This window comes from Neovison vison, chromosome 10 (assembly GCF_020171115.1).
Source record: "Neovison vison isolate M4711 chromosome 10, ASM_NN_V1, whole genome shotgun sequence".
NCBI lineage: Eukaryota > Metazoa > Chordata > Mammalia > Carnivora > Mustelidae > Neogale > Neogale vison.
This window is the reverse complement of record NC_058100.1, coordinates 44,211,816-44,236,862: the sequence shown is the minus strand read 5'-3', so window position 1 is coordinate 44,236,862 and position 25,047 is coordinate 44,211,816. Positions and strand designations below refer to the sequence as shown.

The following is a 25,047-nucleotide window of genomic DNA, read 5'->3' as shown; positions in this document are numbered from 1 at the left end:
ACTTTTTTTTTAATCCAATGGATTTACATTTATATTTCAAGCCTTAGCTCAAATGTTGCTTTCTGTTTAAAGTTAAAGACACAGAATAAAGTTACAAAGTTAAAGACACAGAATTTATTAAAGTTAATAAAGTTAAAAACACAGAATAAGAGAACACTAACTCTACCTGGGGAGTTAACACTAACTCCCAGGTAGAGTTAGTGTTCTCTTATTCTGTGTCTTTATAGCATTTTGTTCAGACCTCAATTGCATTTATCAAGTTGTTTTGCAGTTATGTTTCTTCCAGGCTCTTAGAAAGCAGGAGCATGTTATATTCACCTTTGTATTTTTCTTATTTGGGCCTGGCTTCCCATAGGTGCTCAGTAATTGGTTTTTCAGTGAGTAAATAAATGAATTAATCACCAAAGGGGGGGGTCCCATTAACTTACCATATTTGTTTTCAATTATTTTGTATTTTCTAAATTTAGCTTGTTACATTTCTATATAGAATATAAGCAATGTGTTTTAAGAAATTTTTGATACTGTTTGTCTCTTGAAATAGATTCTGATATCAAAGTACTTGAAGATCAGTTTGATGAAATCATAGTAGATATAGCCACAAAACGTAAGCAGTATCCCAGAAAGATCCTTGAATGTGTCGTCAAAACCATAAAAGCAAAACAAGAAATTCTGGTAAGATGATTTATCTTTGAGATAATGAGCTTTGTTTTATGTCTGTTTTACTATAAAAAAGTTAAAGTATGAGGTCTAGGTGGACACACATGACATTTTGTTTTCTTTGTCTTTTCTTACTCAATTACTACTGTTGGTCTCGTAAGATTTTTTTTTCCAGTTCTACGTTATACTAGATTTTGAACAAAGATTTTAAAATATAATTTGAGGAAAGAAGACTAACTTTATAATTCTGAGACAGGAAAGAAAAATAAATTTATCTTTTTTTTTTTTTAAAATATTTTATTTATTTGAGGTGGGGCAGCGGGAGAGAATCTTTAAGCAGACTCCCTGCTAATTGCAGAGCTTGACCTGGGGCTCAATCTCACAACCTCTGAGATCATGACCTGAGCCAGAACCAAAAGTCAGACACTTAACTGACTGAGCCATCCAGGCGCCTCAATAAATTTATCTGTTAAGCCTTTTCTTTCTTTGTGTCATTTGTGTTTGGCACATTATTTGTATATGTTTATAAATTCTGGAAGGCCTCTTTAGCTTAAATTGATGATGAAGGTTGAATACCTGTCATAACACTGAAATTTGCTTTATAAATGGTGTGTAATTTGTTTTGCTCCAAAAGTCACGATGGTGTGGGAGTAGGTTTGCTGGGAATGGCACTGCCTCTGGAGCGAGAAACACATGTTGCTTTAAATTATGTTATACTACTTATCATTAATTTTTGAAATTAGCATACTTTCACATTTAAATCTTCCAGTTGTTCTTTGTCAGGAATTGTTTTAGACAGTGCAGGCATTGTTCTGTGAGAAAAAAATATAAGCAGAATTTTTCTTTTCTTTTTTTTCTTCCAAAGCATTTTCAAAAAAATACCCTACTCTATCCTTTCCCACTCAGCCTTGCTTTTTAAAGCTTCCCTAAGAAAAACATTCAAAATGTATTTCTTTTCTCTCTGTTATTACCCCCTTCTTTCCTGGAAAAAAAAACTTAACTGGTTATGAATATTGCATAAAAGAAAGAAGGCTGGCAGGCCCAGGTGAGGTACTGTTGTGGATGTTTAAAAATAGTCGCTAAATGGATTGATGGGATGAGGATACTAAAGGCAGCCCTTTTAGAAAACATTTTTGGCTCCTGCTGGCTTTGGGCAGGAGTAAGGAACATTTTACTCTTTCTTTTTGCTAAATTGTAGATCTTATTCCATGTCAGCCTTGCCCAGGGAAGGGAATGTTTATATGAAGGATTAAGTGATTAAATCTGTTTTACTTTATATTGTGTTTAGAAGCAGTACTACCCTGTTGTACATCCATTGGACCTCAAATATGACCCTGATCCAGGTGAGTCATTGCTCATTTGTGGTAAAAGTGAAGCATCAGCTTGTAATTTTTATGAGTTCCTAATACTCTTCTAAAGGTGTCAGTGTGAAGGATCCCTTCAACGCTCTAACTTACTACTGTGTTTGGCTCTTCTCTAAGATTATAAAAATGTGACTCTTATATGTACTGACTCAGTAATCTCCAGAAGTAGGTCCTAGGAATCTGGACTTTTATAAAGCTCTCCCTTGACATGGACTATTACAACATCTCAGTCTCTAACTTCTGTTATAGTACCGTCCCATTTCTCACTGCTACTATACTGTCCATGCTTTGTTTTACAGCCTAAGTTATACTGTTAAAAGCATTCATGGTGTCACTCCCCAGTGTGATAACTGTCAGTGGTTTCTCAATGTTTGCAAAATAAAATCCAATGAAAATATATTGTTGAGCTTAAGAAGAGATATGCATGCTTGATAAACCTTTCAACTCAATTCTGTTTCCATTTAGATGCATCCTTTAAAACTCAGAGAAATAAAATTGATAAATCTTACATAAATCTAGCAACAGAATTTGCATTGCTAAAACTGTGGATCATATATATTTTTAAATGACTCTATTCACACATTTAAAAATTCTTAACAATTTTCCCAACAGGTCTTTTGGTGTTCCTTGGCATTCAAAAATACCATTTCTTTCTTTCTTTCTTTCTTTTTTAAGATTGTATTAATTTGTTTATTAGAAAGAGTGAGAGCACACATGTGCACGTGCAAGCCAGGGAGGAGCTAATGGAGAGGGACAAGCACATTCCGTGCTGAGCACGGAGCCTGATGTGGAACTCATTACTGCAACCCTGAGACCATGACCTGAGCAGAAATCAAGACTCAGGTGTTTAACTGATTGAGACACCGTGGTGCACCCCCCCTCCTTTTTTTAAGTATCATTTCTGAACTTTTAGAAGAACAGTTAAAACCTTGATTTGTTTGCATGGGCTACTTATACTTATGGTTTTGTGTACTTTATCTTTGTCAAATAGTGCACTACTTTCTAACATGTCCCCTGCCCCTCCTCAATCTCCCAGGGCCAATAGGGATAAACCAAGAGGGGGATGTACAAGTGTATAGATACTCAGAAATTTGTTAAAATCACAGCATTCACTCTGTTTGACAAATAAAAATTGACCTAGGCCCACTAAAAAGGGGAAGTTGCCAAAATGCAGTAGTTGACATAGACTTGTTTTGATTTTGAGCAATATGAAGATAACAGTTGAAACTTGTGGTATCATAATTATCCAAGTATTACTTTTCTTTTCCTTCTTTCTTTCTTTCTTTCTTTTTTTTTTTTTGTGTGTGTAACTCTATACCCAGTGTGGGGCATGAATTCATGATCCAGAGATCAAGAGTCACGTGCTCTACAACTGAGCCAGCCAGGCGCCCATGCCTCAAGTATTACTTTTTAGATATAATTATCCTCTAAAGAAACTTGTAAACTTTTTAATCTTAGGAGGGAAAACAAATTTACTTTAATGATCTTTAAGGTCCCTCTCTCTCTTTCAAAAAATAAATAAAACTAAAAAATTAATAACCTTTTGGTAAATCCTATCTCATTTACAACAACATACCTTATAATACTGCTTAACTTGTAATACATCTAACTGATAAAATCATACAAAATTAACTAAAGTGGCTTAGGAAAATAGAAAGCATACATTTGTATGGAACCTAAAAGTCTGAATAATCTGCATGGGAAAATTTTTGTGGGAAATTCTTGAAAATTTTTTCTTGTTATTAGAATATTAAGTGATATCAAATTTATTTGAAAGCTGACATTTTTGAAAGAAGTTTTTCTGGTTTTCAAAAAGCAATACTTAGCCAATGTGTGTAACATTAATTTGGCAGTCACATTAAGAACTTTGAGGTATACGTAAAGTAGACAGATTCTCCTATGAAGAGCTTATGTTTGAGTGTAAGAGATGAACATGAAACAATTCTTTCATGCCCTTAACTGGTTCTTTTCCCAGTTTTTCCTGAGTAAATGGTACCTTCATCTGCATTTTTGCTTTGGTTAGAAGTCAGCCTTTCCTTCCCTGAACTCCTCATATCCAGTCCATCAATAAACTACGAATGATTCCTTTGAAAATCTCACGTTCATCTGTTTCTCTCCATCCTGCTATTATCACTTCTAATCTCGATCATCATCATTTTAGTCAGGATTTCTGCACATACTTTCTAGAAGATCTTCCTGGTTCACTCTTGTTTTTTCCCCATTCCATTGTATATGTATATTGGGCAGAGTTGATTTTTTAAAAGTTCTTTGAAATATTTCAAGCATATAGAAAATATGGAGTATAACATAATGGACATCTTTGTTGCTACCACCCATGTTTAAGGGCTATTCACATTTTTGCCAAATGTGTTTCAGACCTTTTTAGGAACCTGTTGCACTTGAAACCTTTTCTGTACTCTTTTCTCTCTTACTTTAGAAGTAGTCACTATCTTCAAGCTGAGTGGATTCTTACTGTCCATGTTACTCTTTTACTCTATAGACATGTAACCAGAAATAATGTATGGCATTCATTGTTTAGATTTTTATATAAATTGTATCATACCGATCATATTCTGCAACTTTTCCCCCCTTGACACTGTATATACACAAAGCTTTCTGTGCATTGCGCTAATATATAGTATTCCAGAATATGAATAAACCACTGTTTATCCATTCCTCTGTTGCAAGACACTTAGATTATTTCTTTTTTTGCTATTATAAATAGTATTATAATGAACATTCTTATAACTGTTTCCTTGTCTAGTGTAAATATGCCACAGATTTTCTGGAGTACATTTCAGGAAGCAGAATTTCTAGGTCATAAGGTTTGTTTCTATTCAGCTATTACATTTGAACTGTTACTATTCAGTAACGTTCTATTACATATGAACTTTACTGCCCATCCAAAGTAGTTGTATCAGTTTACATTCCCACCAGCAGTATTTTAAAGTTCTTGCTTTCCCATATTTTGCCAACATTTGTTACTGTCAGGCTTTCAGTATAATCACAGTTATACAGCCATCACCAAAATAAATTTTTAAACATTTCCATCACTTCAAAAAGAAGTCTCATACTCCTTAGCCATTCTCCCCCAGTCCTTTCCCTCTCTCCCCTGGCCCTAGACAACCACTAATCTGCTTACTATCTATAGATTTGACTGTTCTGGACATTTTATATAAATGTGATCATGCAGTATGTCGTCCTGTAAGAATGAAACAAGATGAAACCAGAGAGGGAGACAAACCATAAGAGACTCTTAGTTTTAGGAAACAAACTGAGGGTTGCTGGAGGGGAGGGACGTGGGGGATGGGGTAACTGGCTGGTAGACATTGGGGAAGGTATGTGTTGTAATGATGACTGGGTATCACATGAGACCGATGGATCATGACCTGTACCTCTGAAACAAATCATACATTATATGTTAACTAATTGAATTTAGTTAAAAAAAAAATTGGGTGCCTAGGTGGCTCAGTCAGTTAAGTAGCTACCTTTGGCTCAGATAGTGATCTCAGGATCCTGGGATGGAGTCCTGCACTGGGCTCCCTGCTCAGCAGGGAGTCTCCTTCTCCCTCTCCGTCTGCCTGCTGCTCCCCCTGCTTATACTCTCTCTCTGTGTCAAATAAATAAATAAAATATTTTTTAAAAATTAATTAAAAAAAAAGAATGAATGGCTTCTTTTAATTAGCATAGTGTTTTCGAGGTCCATCCATGTTGTAGCATGTATCACTGCTTCATTTCTTTTCATTGCCAAAGAATACTCCCTTTTATGTATATACTTTCCATTTATCCATTCATCAGTGTAGCTACTTTTTTTTTTAAGTAGGCCCTGTGCCCAGTGTGGGGCTTGAACTCGTGACCGTAAGATCAAGAGTCACCTGCTCTACTGACTGAGCCAGCCAGGCATCCCCAGTGTAGAGATATTTCTGAGTTGTTTCCATGTTTGACTATTATGCGTAATGCTGCTGTGAACATTTACGTACAAGTTTTGTGTGGACATGTTTTCAGTTCTCTTGAGTATATGTAACTAAGAAGGGGATTGCTGGATTATATGGTAACTCTAGTTTAGATTTTTTTTTTAAAGACTTACTCATTTGAGAGAGAGAGAGCAGACCCCCTACTGAACTGAGAGCCTGATGTGGGGCTCCATTCCAGGACTCTGATATCATAACCTGAGCCAAAGGTAGATGCTTAACTGACTGAGCCACCCAGACACCCTCTCCCTTATTTTTTTAAGATTGTATTTAATTATCTAGATACAGAGCATGTGACCTGTGGTAGGGGCAGAGGGAGAGGGAGAGAAGAGAATCTCAAGTAGACTCTACACTGAGCATGGGTCCTTACTTGGGGGCTCCATCTCATAACCCTGAGATCATGACCTCAGCTGAAATCAAGAGTGGGTTGCTTAACCGACTGAGCCACTCAGGTGCCCCAACTCTAGTTGAGCTTTTTGAGGAACTGCTGAACTGTTTTCCAAGGCGGCTGTACCATTCACATTACTACCAGGAGAGTGTGAGGGTTCCACTTGCTCTACAGCCTCACCAAATCTTGTTATATTTGTCTTTCTTTTTATGGCCATTCTAATGGGTGAGAAGTGTTATCTTACTGTGATTTTGATTGGCACTTCTTTTCTGATTAACAATGAGCATCTTTTCTTTTGTTTATCGGTCATTAGTTTATCTTTGGAGAAATGTCTATTCATATGCTTTGGCCATTTTTTTTTTTAAAGATTATTTATTTATTTAACAGATAGAGATCACAAGCAAGCAGAGAGACAGGCAGAGAGAGAGTGGAGGAAGCAGGCTCCCTGCTGAGCAGAGATCCCGATGCAGGGCTCGAACCCAGGACTCTGGGATCATGATCAGAGCTGAAGGCAGAGGCTTTTAACCCACTGAGCCACCCAGGCGCCCCTGCTTTGACTATTTTTAAATTGGATTATTTATCTTTTTATTTTTTAAGATTTTTTTTTAAAGATTTTATTTATTTATTTGACACACAGAGAGAGAAATCACAAGTAGTCAGAGAGGCAAGGCAGAGAGAGAAGGGGGGAAGCAGGCTCTCCGATGAACAGAGAGCCCGATGCGGGACTTGATCCCAGGACCCTGAGATCATGACCTGAGATCATGACCCGAGCTGAAGGCAGAGGCTCAACCCACTGAGCCACCCAGGCTCCCCTTTTTTAGGATTTTTTTATTTGACAGAGATCACAAGTAGGCAGAGCAGCAGGCGGAGAGAGAGAGGGAGAAGCAGGCTCCCCGCTGAGCAGGGAGACTGAAGCGGGCTCAATCCCAGGACCCCGAGATCATGACCTAAGCCGAAAGCAGAAACTTAGCCCACTGAGCCACCCAGGCGCCCCTCTTTATCTTTTTATTGTTGAGTTGTAATTATTCTTTATATATTCTGGAAATCAGTCCATTATCAGATACATGATTTACAAATATTTTCTCCTTTGTCTTTATGTTGTCTTTCACTTTCTTGATGGTTTTCTTTGAAGTACAAAAGTTTTAAATTTTGATGAGTCCAATTTATTTACTTTTTTCCTTTGATTGTTTACACATCTGATGTCCTATCTCAGAAACCATTACCTAATACAAGGTCATGAAGATTTGTTTCTAAAAGTTTTATAGTTTTAGTTCTTACATTTAGTCTTTGATCCATTTTGAGTTAATTTTTGTGTATGGTGTGAGGTAGGACTCCAACTTCGTTCTTTTATGTATATCTAAATTGTTTATAGCACCATTTGTTGAAAAGATTATTTTTTACTTCGGTGAATTGTACTGGCAACCTTGTTAGAAGTGAGTTAACTGTAATGTGCAGATTTATTTCTGGTCCTACAGTTCTATTTCATTGATCTGTATATCTCTCCTTGGGCCAGTACCACACTGTTTTGATTATTAAAGTTTTGCAGTAAGTTTTGAAATCAGAGCATACAAGGCCTCCAACTTGGTGCTTTTTCAAGAATGTTTGGCATTCCTGGCTCCCTTAAATTTCCATATGAATTTTAGAATCAGTTTGTCAATTCTGCAAAGAAGCCAGCTGGGATTTTGATAGGGATTGTGTTGAAATTGAAGATTTATCTGGGAGTAATGCTAACTTAATGTTAAGTTTTCCAGTCCATGAACAACAAACACCTTTCCATTTATTTAGATCTTTGATTTCTTTCAACAAAGTTTTCTAGTTTTTAGCACTTCTTTTGTTACATTTATTCCCAAGTATTTTATTCTTCTGATGCTAATATAATTGGAATTTTGAGAAGTTTTATTTTCACTGTGGTCATTGCTATTATAAAGTAATGGAATTGATTTTTATGTATTGATCTTGCTGAGCTCATTTATTCTAATAGTTTTTTAGTGGATTCTTTAGAATTTTCTATATAAAAGATTGTATCATATCATCTGCAAATAGAGGTAGTTTTACTTCTCCCTTTCCAGTCTGCATACCTGACATTCATTGTTGATAAGAGGTCTTCTGAGAGTGTAACTGCCATTTTTATACATAGTCCCTTTTTCTCTCCTGATTTCCTCTGTAATTCTTAATGCTCAGCAATTTTACCACAGTGTGTCTAGATGTTTATTTTTAGTTTTCTAGCAGGGTGTTTTATGTGTACTTGTTTCTTATTTTTTAACATTGAAAATAATTTTATTTTTATTGATTGTATAAAAACACATTCACATTCTAAAAATGTTAAAAGCATAAGAAATACAGTACATGAACTTACATGTACATACTCATGATTATTGCTTTATTTCTACACCTTCAGTCCACCTGCAAATCTTGTGCCCTTACTTTGCAAACATACTCCAAATACAGCCACGTCCCACTGAATCCATCACTGCCTCTTACGCATGTTCTCTTGGCAGGATTTCTACGATGGTCACCTCACTGGTCTCCTTCCTTCCATTCCAATTTTCCACCCAGCCACCAGAGAGTTCCTTTCACTGGGTGGCTCAGTGGGTTAAGCCGCTGCTTTCGGCTCGGGTCATGATCTCAGAGTCCTGGGATCGAGTCCCGCAGTGGGCTCTCTGCTCAGCAGGGGGCCTGCTTCCCTCTCTCTCTCTCTCTGCCTCTCCGTCTACTTGTGAGCTCTGTCAAATAAATAAATAAAATCTTTGAAAAAAAAAAAAATCAGATAATCTCACCGCCTGCTTAAAGCCCTGGCTCCCCAAGATCCTTTCTGACTTGATCCCTGGCTGCTTCTCGGATTTCATCTGTGACCTTGGTCTCTTATCATTCTCACCTTTCCTTATTGTGCTGCAAATGCACTAGCATTCTTGCTGTTTCCCCAAAGACAAGCCAAACGCACACTTGCCCTGTGGCTTTCTCACTTGCTGTTCCCTGGTTCCTATCTGAAACCACCTGCCTGACTCACTTCACTGAGCTCTCCGTTCCAAGTTACGTCATCAGAGAGGTTTTTCCTGACAACCTCTATCACATTCCCTTCTGACTCCTTTAGTCATAATCTGTCCCCTTAATTTGCTTTTGTTTTTTCACCACTTAAGACATATAATTTCTGTTTGTTTATCATCTTTACCCCCCCACCATATTTTTAAACTGCCCATGAATAAAGACTTTGTTTTGTACTTGTGTATCCCACGCTAACTCTCTGAGATCATTATCTGACGTTGTACATTCAAGAAGTATCTATGAAATAAATATACAATTTTATGTAAATTGACCATATACATTTAAAAAATAAAGATGGTATTCTATTTTATACTTTTTGTTTTTGGCTTCCTCTCCCCTATTCACCTTTAGAGATCCAGTCTTAACCTGGTACAAATCCATTTATCCATCTTTCTCCACTTGTATAATCATACAGGAATACATATGTACTGGACATTTACCGGGGTAAATTATTTTATAGAAAATTGGTTCACGTATTCACATTATGTGCAGTTTACTCTTTTAACCTAAGGATATGGTAGAAATCCTCCAATTCAACTGCCATAGATCTGTGTTTGTATTTTAAATTGTTATATTTTTATAGTTTTTGTGCTCATAGTAAATGCAAGTTTAATATGAAAATTTAAATAACCAGTGCTGTATATATAGTAGTAAATGCAAATCCTCCCAAGTCTGCTGATCCCACACGCCTTCAAATAGAAAACCAGTTCGATATGTCCGATTTTTGATCTTTATCACTATATTTGTAAGTGAGCAGACAGGCACAGGGGATTTTAAGTTATTTTTTATGTAACTATTACATAACACATTCTGTGACTTTTTCACTCAACAATGTAACAGTAGTTCAACTCTGCATTTTGTTGGCAATTTCTTTGTGATTTGCATACACATAGTTTTATTTAAATAGATTATGTACATTTGGGAGGAGTGGGATTTTTTATTTATTTTGCTTGCATCCTCCTTCCCATCTTCCACTCCTGTCTCCAAGTATACTTTCAGTCAGAGGACTCCCATCTTCTAGAAAATCTTTAACCTAATCTTTCAACTTTGCTTCTTTATCATTTCTTCTATTTTTGTATTATTCTTGTTTTTATTTAATAATTTATTTTTCTTGGGGCGCCTGGGTGGCTCAGTGGGTTAGAGCCTCTGCCTTCGGCTCAGGTCATGATCCCAGCGTCCTGGGATCGAGCCCCGAGTTGGGCTCTGCATCAGGCTCTGCATTGGGCTCTCTGCTCAGCAGGGAGCCTGCTTCCTCCTCTCTCTCTCTCTGCCTGCCTCTCTGCCTACTTGTGATCTCTGTCAAATAAATAAACAAAATCTTTAAAAAATAATAATAATTTATTTTTCTTTTGTGCTATTATGATTTCCTTCATCTATGAGAAGATCCTAAGCTTTTAAAATTGTTCTTAGATTGCTCTATTTTTATGCCATCTGCAGTATTCGCACCTTGGCATTAGTTACATTGGCTATCCTTCATGGTTGTGATCTCCTCTTGTATTTTAGAATTTTGATTTGTAGACTTTTCCTTCACTAAGATTATTTATGCACCTATTTTCTTGTCACTGCTTTCCCTCCTTCCTGTCTAGTAGTTTTGTGGTTGCCTTTCATCTGGCCCTTGAAAAGTCTTAGCAAAGAGCCAGTTTAGAGTTGGCAGCATGGGGCTCCTCTGTTCCCCTATAATATAGGAGAGAGCGGATCTAGTTACTAAGGCAGCAGATGGCTTGGTCCAGGACCAGGCTTTGAGGCATTATCTGCCTCCCATTATTTCTAATATATGCCTCAGCTCCTGGCCATTGTTATTGGCAGGTCTTTTTCAGCCTGCTTTTCAGGGTAGGAAAACTCTATCTCAGCCTTTGGTTTCATACAGTGAAGCTGACTCTTCCCATTCCCTGCTCCTCTGGGGTACTCTGGGTGGGCCCCTTTTATGTTATAGAAGCAAATTCCTGGTTACCTACTGCCTACTTACCATCTCCCTACTGGTAGATCTGCAACTTCAGCCTGACTTATAGCTTTTTCTCTTTTAATTTTTTATGGTTCATAGAAATGTTTCCTTTGTATATGCTTTGGGATAGCTTTATAATTTTCTATATTTATCAGATGATGTTTTGGACAAAGGTGGGGAGTTTGTGAATTTCCAAGACCAACTACTCTTAAACATAAATCCGTTTTCATTCCTCAGCTTAAATCCTAAAATCTTCTAATTGAAAAAGACATCTGTATCTATCTATCTATATATAGATTTTTTTTTTTTAAGGATTTTATTTATTTGACAGAGAGAGACACTTATGGAGGGAACACAAGCAGAGGGAGAGGGAGAAGCAGGTTTCCTGCAGAGCAGGGAGCCTGACGCTCCCAGGAGCCCCAGGACCCCAAGATCATGATCTGATCCTGGATCATGATGTGAGCCGGAAGGCAGACCAGATGCTTAACAACTGAGCCACCCAGGCACCCCACATTTCAAACATCTTAATGTTCCCTTATATGGTCTGGCCCCCACCTACCTCTCCAAATTCATTTCAGTCACTTTCCTTTTTGCCATAGCCCTGTGGTCCACCTTTCAGTTTTTTGAAAGTGCCTCACTTTCAAACATGCTTTTTCCTGGTGCTTCTAAAGTTGACATCTTCTCAGTTTTTCTCTCATTTAAATGATACCTTCTCAGGGGTGCCTGGGTGGCTCAGTGGGTTAAGCCTCTGCTTTCAGCTCAGGTCATGATCTCAGGGTCCTGGGATCAAGCCCCGCATCAGGCTCTCTTCTCGGCACAGAGCCTGCTTCCCCCATACCCCCGACCCCCTGCAAGTCAAATAAATAAATAAAATCTTTTAAAAATAAATTAATAAATGCTACCTCCTCAGAGAGATCTTCCGTAACCACCCTAATGACAATAGCCCCTTCTCAGTACTCTATCATAATACTTGTTTATTTCCTCAGTAGCGCGTATTACAATATATTTGTGTATTTCCTTGTTTATGGTCTCACAAAACTGAAAGCTCCATGAGCTTTTTTACTTTGTATTTGCATTATATGTGCCCAGCATATAGCACCATCTCAGGACATTTTGAGGGGCTGTTACTCATCCATGTACTCAGCATACTTATCAGATGTCCACTGTATGCAGAACTGTTCTCCTCATAGAGGATATAATGGTGAGCAACACAAACAATATCCCTGCTCTGTGGAGCTTGTGTTCTAGTTGTGAGCAGAAAAGTATAAGCAAATATAAAAGTAAACAGTCCGTGTAGGGTCATGTGTTTAGGTGATAAACACTTTCTGGGAAAGTAGCAAGAAGGAATTTCTTATGACAAGAAGAAGAGCCTTTCAGTTAGGGCAGAGCTAGAACAAGGTTCCTAAGTTGAGAGTGTTTATAGTTCTTGAGTATTTATGGAGTAAAAGACCACTGAGGATACAGTAAAGGGAATGGTAGGAAAGAACATTATTGGACAGTATTACAGTCTTGGCCCAGGCCAGCAACCACAGGCAAGGAGTTTGAAAATATATGGTACCTTAAAAGAGATACAACTCTTCAGTATGGAAGATGCTGGTGAGGTGCAAGTGGGACTGGATATACAAGATTATGTATTATCTGTAACTTAGCAGGTGTGTTCGACAGCTCTATTTAAGTTGTAGCAAATGGTTACCTTCCGGAAAGTCATAAATCACTGCTTAGTTTTTTGTTTCGTTTTCACCAGGGGTGCTACTTTTCAGTTCATGGTTCTTATTCATGCCTTTAATCATCCCTTTAGCAACCGGTATAAGCCAGACATCCTATGTAATGCAGGCTCACTTGCTCATTTATGCACATAAAATACACTGGGAATAGAAAGGAAGCCCTCATTTAGTGCTTTTTTGCTGAAAAAGCAGGCTTTTAGAAGTTCATGTTTCCCAGTTTAGTCAGTGCAGTGACCCGAAAGCAAAACTAGGTTGATTACCCAATCTTTCATTTCCACTTTTTCATTTCCCTATGTTTAAGAAAGCAAGTGCCTAGGGGAGGCAATGTCCTCAACGGTGCCTACTTCCACATTTTTAAGAGGCAACTTTTTTTTTTTTTTAATATCCTAGCAGCAATCCTCTGATTAGTTGTCTACCAGTAAGATGAGTTTTCATTTCTCAGCTATAACCTTTTGTGATCCTATTAGGAAAACTAATAATTGCTTCTATATTATCTTCTTTTTTTGAAAAGTTCCTTAAAGTTAATTGAAGAGACTCCCTTTTCCCCCTGTCCTTCACTAAACATGTAGTGATGACGAGCTATTTTAAGTTTCTCTACAGTAGACTTGATACTTCCAGTTCTTTTGCTGACCCTACAAGCAGAAGACTTGGGGACAGTTCCTCTTCTTTCTTAATAATGCCAACTTGCTTCAGCCACTGCCAGAATATTTACAGGTAGTTACTCACTTACAAATGGTTACATTTCAAATTTTTATTCAGTCTGAGCTTTAGAATTTGAAATGCATTTCCCCTCTGAAAAAATTTGCACGTAGTAGTATAAATGGGTAAGTTTCTAGGCTACCCTTTAAACACCAATTTTTCCTATAATGTAGCTGAAATACTACCCATTTACGTTGAAAAATACTAGGAAAATCACGTTTCAGATGCACATTTGTTCCAGTACAGATGCTTAAATAGGAGTTAGAGGGAATAGTTTGGATCCCTAAATACCTTTGCAGTGACAGGATAGTGGAGTCACAGAGATGTCCCCATGAAAGCTGTGGAGAGAAGGTCATCTGCAGTCTCCAACATGGCAGAGACCAGCCGTCAGCCATACATGTTTGTATGTCAGGAGTACTTACACGCTCTTTTACTAGTTACAAGAAGTGAGAAATTCATTTAAAATAATCTTGAGTGAGGGAGTGAAAAGTTTATATATTTTGAAGTTTTCTAAGCAGATATTAATATTGGAAAATGCCTTTTTTGGTGCATTTTAGAGGCAACATTCAGATATTTAGTGATCATTTTTAATTGTGTGTGTGTTTCCCCCATCTTCTAGTGCTTATTAAAATCTTTGTGTGCTTGCTTTTATCCCTAAAATCATTGCTTTTCCTTAGTTTTCAATGAAAGGAATTTAATTCATGTAACTTTAAAAATATACTATAATGTTAATAGTTAAAGCAGAGTTAAACCTAGAATTGTGCTATTTTCAGTTTTTTACCAGACATAATTTATTTTTATTTCAAAGGGATTTTTATTACATTAGAGCTAACTTTTTACCATTTGTTATCTTTAATTCTTATAATTCTGGACAGCCGGGTATTTTGGAAAGTTACATATAGAGTATAAAAGAGCATATGCTTTGAATTCTAGGAAATGTGGGTTCTATTTCTATTCTAGATCATTTCTCAGTTCTCACAGCTTCTGTTTTCTTATCTGTAAAAGGAGGCTGATGGAACCTGCTTGCCTCACAGGGTTGCTAATGGTTATTACACAAGATTGATTGGCAATGGATGACACCCCTGCCACTATAGGAGTGGGCTGTCAGGGATTAAGTAGAGACAGCTGTCATGTCATTGTGTTTCTCTTCTCGGTACTTCTGTTTTCTTTTCAAAATAAACTGCACTCATCAGATTCACTTTTAATATCTCATTTTTGTCAAAAAATCAGTAGTATTTAGTATTTATGTTGTTATGACTACATGTTCTTCAGTATAAGTCAGGTAATCATTACTGTGAGTATATTTTTCTTGAATAGCTTCCCATCCTCCTTTGGAATGATAATTGCTTTTTCTGTTTGTTTTGTTTGCTGTTGTGTCTATCAGTAATTCTTTCCCAAACTCTTTAATAGAACTGTAGAATTCCTCTCAGTATGGTAAACACTTAAGGTTATCCATCAAATTAATTTTAAAACCTTTTCCTTTTTCTTGGAGATATTCCTCTGGGAGGCTTTTGTCTTCCTAGTCTAATCTGGACTGGTTGCTGTCTAGGCTGCTGCAAAGCTTCTGTCCCATCCGTTCCTTTCCTCACCATCCTAGGAATTTCCTGCTCTTGTTTTGAATCATATTTCCTGGTTCCTGTGTTGTCTTCTTTCTTGATTTATTCCCTTGTTTTGGTATAGCACATCCTCTACCATCTACCTCCTATTCCCACTCACCCCAGCCATCCAGCATCAGATCCTCTTCTATGGAAACTTTCTTATAACACCTGTGAAGCCTCTACTCCTTTTCAATCCCCTGTTGGACTGACCTCACCCTTCTTTGTACCTCCACAGCACTCTTGTCATAGCCTTGTTTCATCGTACATTTTGAGCACCTGCTCTACATGTCAGGCACTGTGTTCAACACTAGGGAGTTCAAGGTTAAGAGAATGAGGTTCTTGTTCCCATGGAATGCTAATAGATGAGGAACACCACGGTTCTCACTGGAGACAGTACTGCCCCCTAGCGGCCCTTTTCAGAAAGTGGGTAAGTTTCTCGTTACCACAGTCCTGGAGAGGGTGCAGCTGACATTTTGTGGTCAGGAGCCAGGAACACTAAATGTCTTCTATGTCCAGCAAAACTTTAGAATATTCCACCAGGGGGCGCCTGGGTGGCTCAGTGGGTTAAGCCGCTGCCTTCAGCTCAGGTCATGATCTCAGAGTCCTGGGACCCAGTCCCGCATCGGGCTCTCTGCTCAGCGGGGAGCCTGCTTCCCTCTCTCTCTCTCTGCCTGCCTGTCTACTTGTGATTTCTCTCTGTCAAATAAATAAATAAAATCTTTAAAAAAAAAAAAAAAAAAGAATATTTCACCAGAAGTTCATGTGTGAAAATATGTTTATAATTATCCAAACCTGGGACCTAGCTCTATTCTGCACATAAACTACTCTTGGCACTTTTACATTGTCATTGCTTATGCAAGAGATAACAGATATTGTTGTCCATTACTGTGGGTTCATGGATAATTTTTTTTCAAAATAGCACGTATTTTTACAAAAATTAAGAATCCCTTGGATGACAGATTATTTTATAAATCATGCAGTAACAATGAAGAATATATATTACCATATCCCTCTAGAGTAGATGTTAAAAAAGATTCTGTTCATTGTTGTATGGATGTGTGTATATATTGAGGTATAATGGACTGTGCATAGCTTGATGAATTCATACACATTCATACACATAATCATGCGTAACTGCCACCTTGATCTGGATATGCTGAGTGTCTGCATGGTTGGCAAACATAGGATAAACTTATTTGTAAACAGTATGTCATATTTTCAAATAATGTGCCCATTATGTTTTCATGTATACAATAAGTACAACTGAAGGTATCCCAAAAGTCTAGAAACAAGAAAAATAGTATATTTATTATGTATTAATAGTTGGACCCATTGCCTTAAATTTAGAAATATTTGAGTTTAAAGAAAGAGATATTGAATATATTATCTGAAAATGTAACTAACACATATTTATCCTGCTTCCTGATTTTATGGACAGTCTGTGCTACGTAACATTTCCAGTACCCAAAGCAGTTTCCTCACCTTCCTTTCTGTTTAGTACTCCCTGGGTATCAGAGGTAACCACTCTGACTTACGTCATCATATTTCTTCAGATATTCTTCTCTGTTAGTCAATGTGTGCGGAAAAGTAAATAAAACTTTTAAAAAGAAACAAACTAAACAAAGGAATCTTTGCAACTAGAGCTAAATTTTATCAGTCTATGAAAATGTTTTAGGTTCAGTTACAACTTTCATACTCCTTTTTTTCAAATGACAATGAATTATTTAGGGGCATTTCCAATAGCATCTTTTAATAAAGATTTTATTTATTTATTTGACAGAGATTACAGTAGGCAGAGAGGCAGGCAGAGAGAGAGAGAGAGAGAGAGAGGTAAGCAGGCTCCCCGCTGAGCAGAGAGCCCAACACGGGGCTCGATCCCAGGACCCCGAGATCATGACCCGAGCCAAAGGCAGAGAGGCCCAACCCACTGAGCCACCCAGGCACCCCACAGAGATCACAAGTAGGCAGAGAGGCAGGCAGAAAGAGAGGAAGGGAAGCAGGGAGCCTGATGCGGTGCTTGATCCCAGGACCCTGGGATCCTGACCCGAGCCGAAGGCAGAGGCTTTAACCCACTGAGCCACCCAGGCACCCCTGTGTTTATTCTTATTCAAAAGCTAGCCCCAGAGATCTGTCTACAATCCAGAATTGGTCCATAAAGATCTACCATGTATCTTCTCTATAATTTCCCATATTCTCATTTTGGCCCAGTCTATCCTATGTTCCTCATCGTCTTTTGGTAGTACGATCACTAAAGTCTTTCTAGTAAATGTTTATAACAAATGTAGTCAGAATTATGGTGGAATTGCAGAGTAGGATTTAATCTTAACACCTTCTCATATTATAATTTAGGGAATTATTTTGATATAGCATTTTTAATAAGGCCATTTCATTTATAGAAATATTGCACCTTCTAATTTTTACCGTTTCAACAGCCTATACTTTGTCTCAGTATGTTATTCATAGTCCATTGTTTCCTAACCATATTAAAATTGTATAGTCTGTTATTTCTCATAAAACACTAATTTTTCTATTTGTGTTTATCTGATCTTTTGTTTTCTATGTAGAAAGACTTCTAATATAAATTTTCTTAAATCCAAACTTAGTATAATAGTTACAATTATTTGAGTACTTCATTATGTCTTCTGATGTGGTGGATATGAACATACTAAACATATTAATATTTTATTATAAATGTCCATTTATCCTTTGTATTTCTATTTATATTTACAGAAATATCATCTATGAATTTTTTTTGGAATAGTAAGGGGAACTTTACGAAACATGTTCTAAAGGAGGAAGTTGAGACTGATAGGGTTGAGAAGCTGTTCTAAACCAATCAGTGCACGGCAGTCTTCCAGATACTCTACTGGAACTGTCAGGACAAGTGGCAGTCTGTAGCCCGGGAATGCGCAGTTCAGGCAGAGGGTAGAGTTTGTGGCAGGGATCATGGAAATGTGAGGCTGCACAGGAAAAGTTTGAGCTGATTTTCAGTGAGTGCTGGTTTGTTTCTGTGTGTTTATCTTGTAACCTGAAAGTTCCTTGAGAGGCAGAGACCGTTTTGTCTTACTCTGAGTCCCTAGTGCTGGGCCTAGTCCACGGAAAATATATAATAAATGTTGGAAGAATGGGCAACTCCCACACAGGTGGGAGAGAACTGAAAGGCGGGCCTGGCCAGAAGCCAGATTGCCACAAGAGTACCGGCGGATGGATCATGTATTGTCATACTCAGAAGGAAATTTATTTATCTACTTATTTTAAAAAGATTATTTATTTGACAGAAACAGCAAGAGGGAATACAAGAAGGGGTTGGGGGGGAGTGGGAGAGGGAGAACCAGGCTTCTCGCTGAGCAGGGAGCCCCATGTAGGGCTTGATCTTAGGACAGAGCCCGAAAGCAGATGCTTAACTAAGCCACCCAGGCGACCTCAGAAGGAAATTTAGTAATTGCCTAAGTACTTCGGGGAAATCTCCCTAAATCTTAAAAGAATTGAAATTAGCATATTATTCTAAGGTAAGGGTCCTTAGAATAAAGGGGGATTATGAATTTGGATAGAAAAAAATTACATTATTTTTTACTAACCTCAGACAGATTTAACATTTCTTTCAGTGTGGAATGTAGGTCACAGTGGTAGTATTAGCAGTACCTGTAAACATTTTTTTTTTGCTATTAAAAGCCATAGATTTTTTTTTTTTAAGATCTTATTTATTTATTTGACAGACAGAGATCACAAGTAGGCAGCGAGGCGGGCGGAGAGAGAGGAGGAAGCAGGCTTCCCGCTAAGCAGAGAGCCTGACTGGGGGCTCGATCCCAGGACCCTGGGATCAGGACCTGAGCCGAAGGCAGAGGCTTTAACCCACTGAGCCACCCAGGTGCCCCAAAAGCCATAGATATTTTCAATTTCAGTTGTTGCAGTTACCTCACAATATTGTTTATGCTCACTATTTTCACATTATGGTAATTGTTAGACCTGGTATTTGATCTTGTTATTTAAACCACTAATAAGCACATGTATTACCTATCATAACTTTGTAATAATTGTATTTTGAAATTTAAAAACATACTGAAATTCTAGAGTAAGCAAAAGCAGTGTTATAATGATAAAAATCAGATGAGTGGTTGTTTCTTGTAAAGAGGTTTGATTGGGAAAGGGACACAAAAGAACTTTCTAGGGTGATGGAAGTATCCTGTGCATGGTATGCATATATCACAGGTGACTGAATGTTAAACTTGACATCTGCATTTCACTATATGTAAATTATACCTCAATTAAAAAACTAATACATTTAGAACTATTCTTAGAAGGGATCTGTAGGCTTCATCAAATTGCCAAAGAAGTCTCTGGTAGCAAAAATGGTTAAGAACCCCCCCCCTTTTTTTTTTAAGATTTTATTTATTTATTTGACAGAGAGAAAGATCACAAAAAGGCAGAGAGAGGGAAGCAGGCTCCCTGCTGAGCAGAGAGCCCGATGCGGGGCTTGATTCCAGGACCCTGAGATCATGACCTGAGCTGAAGGCAGAGGCTTAACCCACTGAGCCATCCAGGCGCCCCTGGTTAAGAACCCTTTTATAGAGGCTATCCTTTTGCCTTTGCCTTTCTCTTTCTTTGAGTACCTCTTTCTCCCAGTTAACTTTTGCTGTTCATTTCCCCTTTATTCTACATGTGTTCTCACTTTTTTGACCTAAAGAAAGTCAGAACAGAAAAACAGCAGCTATGAAAGAAATTTTTTGCTTGGTCATTTGCCACTTCCTTGAAGCCAGTAAGGCTATAGCTCTCCTAACATGGTTATGTATCTGCTTAGATTTGAAGTAATTTCTACTGACAACTACTCTTCTTAAAACTAATTTGTAGATGATTTCAAAAGGGAATGATTTTTTTAAGATTTTATTTCTTTTTTTTTTTTTAAGACTTTATTTATTTGACAGACAGAGATCATAAGCAGTCAGAGAGAGAGAGGGAGAAGCAGACTCCCCGCTGAGCAGAGAGCCCAATGTGGGGCTCGATCCCAGGACACTGAGATCATGACCTGAGCCGAAGGCAGAGACCTTAACCCACTGAGCCACCCAGGTGCCCCAAGATTTTATTTCTTTATTTGAGAGAGAGCACAAGTAGGGGGATCAGCAGAGTGAGAGGAAGCAGACTCCCCGCTGAGCAGGGAGCCCGATGTGAGGCTCTGTCCCAGAACCCTGGGATTATGACCTGAGGTGAAGGGAGACACTTAACCGACTGAGCCACCCAGGCACCCCAAGTAATGATTTTTCTTATCCAGTTTTGCTTGGAGTTTTAGTAGCATTTTTATTCCTTGAATAAAATTGTATATTATAATTTTATTATATCATTGAATATGCAGTTCTGTTGTGAAGTAGCCGTGAACATTTATAACAAAGATTGGAAGGAAATAAAATGTATTAGGAATCAGTAAAGCAACAAGGAAGGAAGGAAAGAAAAATTTAATATTACTGACAGTCTAATCCAGGTTTTTTTCCCCCAGAAATAACATTTAGGTATCCCTGATGCAGTGTGATATTGTATATTCCAAATTCAAAGATATTTTGTTTATATAATACTCAGGAATACAGATATCAGATATTAGTCTATATCTATTTAAAATGTGGTGACAGGACTTGAGGATGTTGAACACAGTGTAGATACGTATAGAATATGGGGCTATCAGCAACACACAGTGCTAAGACTGCTCCTAATAGAACTCTTGTTGCCTGTCGTAATTGTTAGTTTTACTCTACTGTTCTAACGTTTCCACGACTTTTTTATTTATCTAAATAAATTTAATAGGACACTTACTTTAATAGATTACAAAGTATTCTAAGAAAGATTGAGCTAAGGTGGATAATCCTAACAGATTTTTGTTCAAATAACATCTTTGTCTCTTACGAGTTTATATTAGATAAAAAACCTAAAATACTATTTGGCGGTTTTTTTGCAGCATGTCGTGTGGAAAATTTGAAATGCAGAGGAGAAACAATAGCTAAGGAAATCAGTGAAGCCATGAAGGTAAAAGCTATATGTCGAAAAGTTATAAAATGAACAAAATGTAGCTAGGTATTTGCTTTAAAAATGGATATATATTTAGTGTATTGTAACAGGAATTCTCAGTAGTCTTTTTAAGTAGATTTTTAATGAATTTATTAAAGAGACAGTAACACTGAGAATAATTAACATTTAGTAGGCACCAGTATATGCCAGTTTTATATCTGGTTTCTTTGAAGATTGATCATATTTTTGAATTCTGAGAGTTAGCAGTCCATCAAACAGTTTTGGATAGTAATACTGCCTAACTTTTAGTGAGCATTTATGGATCAGGCACCATTTATCTTCTTTACGTATGTTACCTTCCAATAATCCTATGAAATAGATAACTGCTAATTTCCCTGTTTTATAGTTGAGAAACTGAGGCACAGAGAGAGGCTATTGCTTGCCCAAATAAATAAATGAGTCAAGACTAACCCCTGGATATTTGGCTCCAGAGCCTATATATATATTCCTAACTGCTATATTATGCTGCATATCCAACTTGGATATCTTAATATTGTTATAATAAAATTGTTTATATTCTTGACATTTATTTTATGCATACAGGAAAACATCTGTATATCTAGTTTATGAAAATTGTTTCAAAACTCTTTGGAATCTCCCATGTTTTGATAATGTTCTGTAACATTCTTTTGCGGTTTGTATTGATTCCATGATTTTCTGGTACCCAAAAGCATTTTCTTTATCAAGAGTTGGCAAACTGGTGGCAAAAATCTAGCCTTGCCACTTGTCTTTGCAAATAAAACTTCATTGGAACACAACTGTTTCCATTCATTTATTGTCTGTGGCTTCTTTACATTACAGTGCAGGGTTGAGTAGCTGTGACAGAGATGTAAGGCCCTTTACAGGAAAAATGTACTGGTTCTTGCTCTTGATGATCAAGATTTCTAAAATACTTCTGTCCTAAAATATGGAATTTTAGACAATAAATCCTCAGTTCTGAAATTCTGTTACTTCCTGCTGCCAAAGTTTTATTTTACTACCAGGCATTGTAGGAATAGAATGTATCTTTTTAGTTTTAGTTTTTGTTTAAAATCCTCAATTAATACTGGTATTTTAAGGTCAAGCCAAATATCCATGACCCAAATAATTAGGTCTTAGAGAAAGCCTTAACCTGAAGTGAAATTCTAGAGCATTGTATCTGTCTCTGTGTGTTTGTGTTCCAACCTGAGATTAATGCCATGTATTATTACTGTTGTTTGTTTAAGTCCTTGCCTGCATTAATTGAACAAGGAGATGGATTTTCCCAAGTTTTAAAGATGCAGCCTATTATCCAGCTCCAGAGGGTCCACCAAGAAGTCTTTTCCGGTTGTTATAGGAAACCAGATGTTAAACCTGAGAGCTTTATAACACAAATAGAAACCACACCAACAGAGACTTCAACCAGGAAAGCCACTGACCTGGTCCTGAAAAGAAGGCGACCTAAAGACTGTCCCCAGAGAAAATGGTATCCACTGCGGCCAAAGAGAATTAATCTCGACACGTAAACTCTTCTTGTTTGTCTTGAGAGTTGAAATTCGACACTGTCAACATTTAGATTATAGCCTAGTGCCTACACAGGACTTCATTTAAAAAGGCAAACAACTCTTTGACTAGTGATTCCTTTATACAAATATAGTAGCTCTATGCTAGGATATAATGTAATAATTGTATTTCCTCATCATTTCATCACTGGTAGGTGAAAAGTATATTTTTTGAGTATTGGCACAAAGCCCATCAGTGGGCATTAAGAGTGCAGGCTTTTACAGTCCTTAAACGTAATTATCTCTTGGCTGCCTTACAGCTTTTGTGGAATATCACTAGTAACACGTCCTATTGGATTTCTAGTATACATCTTTCTTTTTAAGAAGAGCAGTGTCACAGTTGTCTCTAAGTGCTAAAAGTAATCATCAGTTCTGTTTAGGAGCTAGGAGCAGATAAAATTTGTTTGTTTGTTTCCCCAATGCAGTTTGATTTATCACACTGATATGCAGATGAGGAGACTGACTTTGACTTTGTTACTCCAAGTTTGGCTAATTTGGGTTTGTGGTATTATTTTTAGAATTTTTTTGTTTTTGTTTTGTAAGACAAAGATGACTTATTTATATAAGACTTTCTCTTAGAAATAAAAATTGGCATGTAGCCAATGTTTCTTGTCCACACTTACTTTCTATAGGCCTTTCAACTTTTAAATATTATTTGACTTGGGACTAAGGGTTTCTCTTCAGAATTTTTTTATTATATCTTTGTACATGATTGCAGTTCAAAAATATATATTGGATTAAAAATTAACAAGTTGTCATTGTGGAACAAATATAGTTGCAATCATACTGAACTGTTTTTATATTTACAGCTGTTTATTATCAAGGATGTTATTGGTAGAAGGCAAAGAAAGCTATATCGCCTATAGTTCTAATATTTCACTTTAGCTTATTATAGCTCTTACTGTATCTCTTCCACACATTAATACAGTGTAGGCAGGGCCATCTAACTTTTCTCCTTTGATGCCTATAACTTCATTCGTTTGCAGAGGAATTTAATCATGATGTTGGGAAATCTGTAATTCTCATTTATTATGTCTTAACAATCAATGAAAATGTGACAAAGTCTGTCTCAGTGAAGAAAATTTACAAAGCCACTTTATCACACTCTGTATTTTAATGTTGTAATTTCAAATCTGTATATTTGTAATTGCAGTGTGTTTTTAATTAAAATAATGTACGAAGACTGAAATCTTGATACTGTGTATTTTTTAGTTGTTGGAAACATCTTGAACTCAGCTTTAGTTGAATGATAGGTAAACATCCTGCCTTTCAGAACATACTAAATTTCCCTTTGAAATTGTTTTGAAGCTACAGAATATTGTTATTATAATACAATGCTATATTTTTATAGTATTTTATAGTGTTTTTATAGCATAAAATTCTGTATGAGTTGTTTCATTTCAATAGCCTATAAACAAAACACTTATTGTAAATGCTCCTAGATTAGATAATTGCTTTGTGATTATATAAGAAAATGTCTTCCTTTTTTAAGAGACATATTGAGATACATATTGAGAGACATAGAATTTAATGACTCGATGTCTTGGATTTGCTCTGAAATATGTCGGCAAGGAAAAAAAAGAAAAGGAATAGATTAAGTAAATGTGGCAAAAATCTTAATAATGTTGGATCTGTGTGATGTAGCCATCCTTCTACTCTTGTACCTGTTTGGAAATTTGTGAAATTAAAAAAAAAGTTTGTTGCATTTTAAAGTTCCCAGACAACTGAAACTTGAAATCCCTCAGAGAGCCCAGAGTATCACTCCACAGTTATAGCAGAGCTCCAAATGAAATACCACCAGGCAGGACAGTATATTAGCATTATTAATTAGGATAAGCCTGGCTGATACCAGTGAACGTATTGGGTAAGTATACTTTTTTTTTTTTAAAGTAATCTCTACACCCAGCATGGGGCTTGGACTCCTGACCCCAAGATCAAGAGTCACATGCTTTTCTGACTCAGCCAGCTGGGTGCCCAAAGTATACATTTTTAGGAGGAGAAATTGGATTCCTGCATAAGCCAAGAATTAGCTAACAAAGATAATGAAAAGTAAGAAAGTCTGTAGTTGTAGGCAATGTTGAAGGAAAACAA

At 37.0% G+C, this 25,047-nt stretch overlaps 1 protein-coding gene across 1 annotated transcript in view; it reads left to right on the top strand.

Moving 5' to 3' along the window:
- Positions 1-24,145, top strand: part of NSL1 (NSL1 component of MIS12 kinetochore complex) — a 31,211-nt gene extending 7,066 nt beyond the window's left edge. Inside the window, exons 3-6 of the mRNA XM_044267147.1 lie at positions 542-672; positions 1,946-2,000; positions 21,327-21,394; positions 22,642-24,145. Of these exons, the coding sequence (XP_044123082.1) occupies positions 542-672; positions 1,946-2,000; positions 21,327-21,394; positions 22,642-22,920 (533 nt within the window). The 3' untranslated portion in view covers positions 22,921-24,145. The remainder of the gene's footprint in view (positions 1-541; positions 673-1,945; positions 2,001-21,326; positions 21,395-22,641) is intronic.
- The last annotated feature ends 902 nt before the right edge of the window (positions 24,146-25,047 follow it).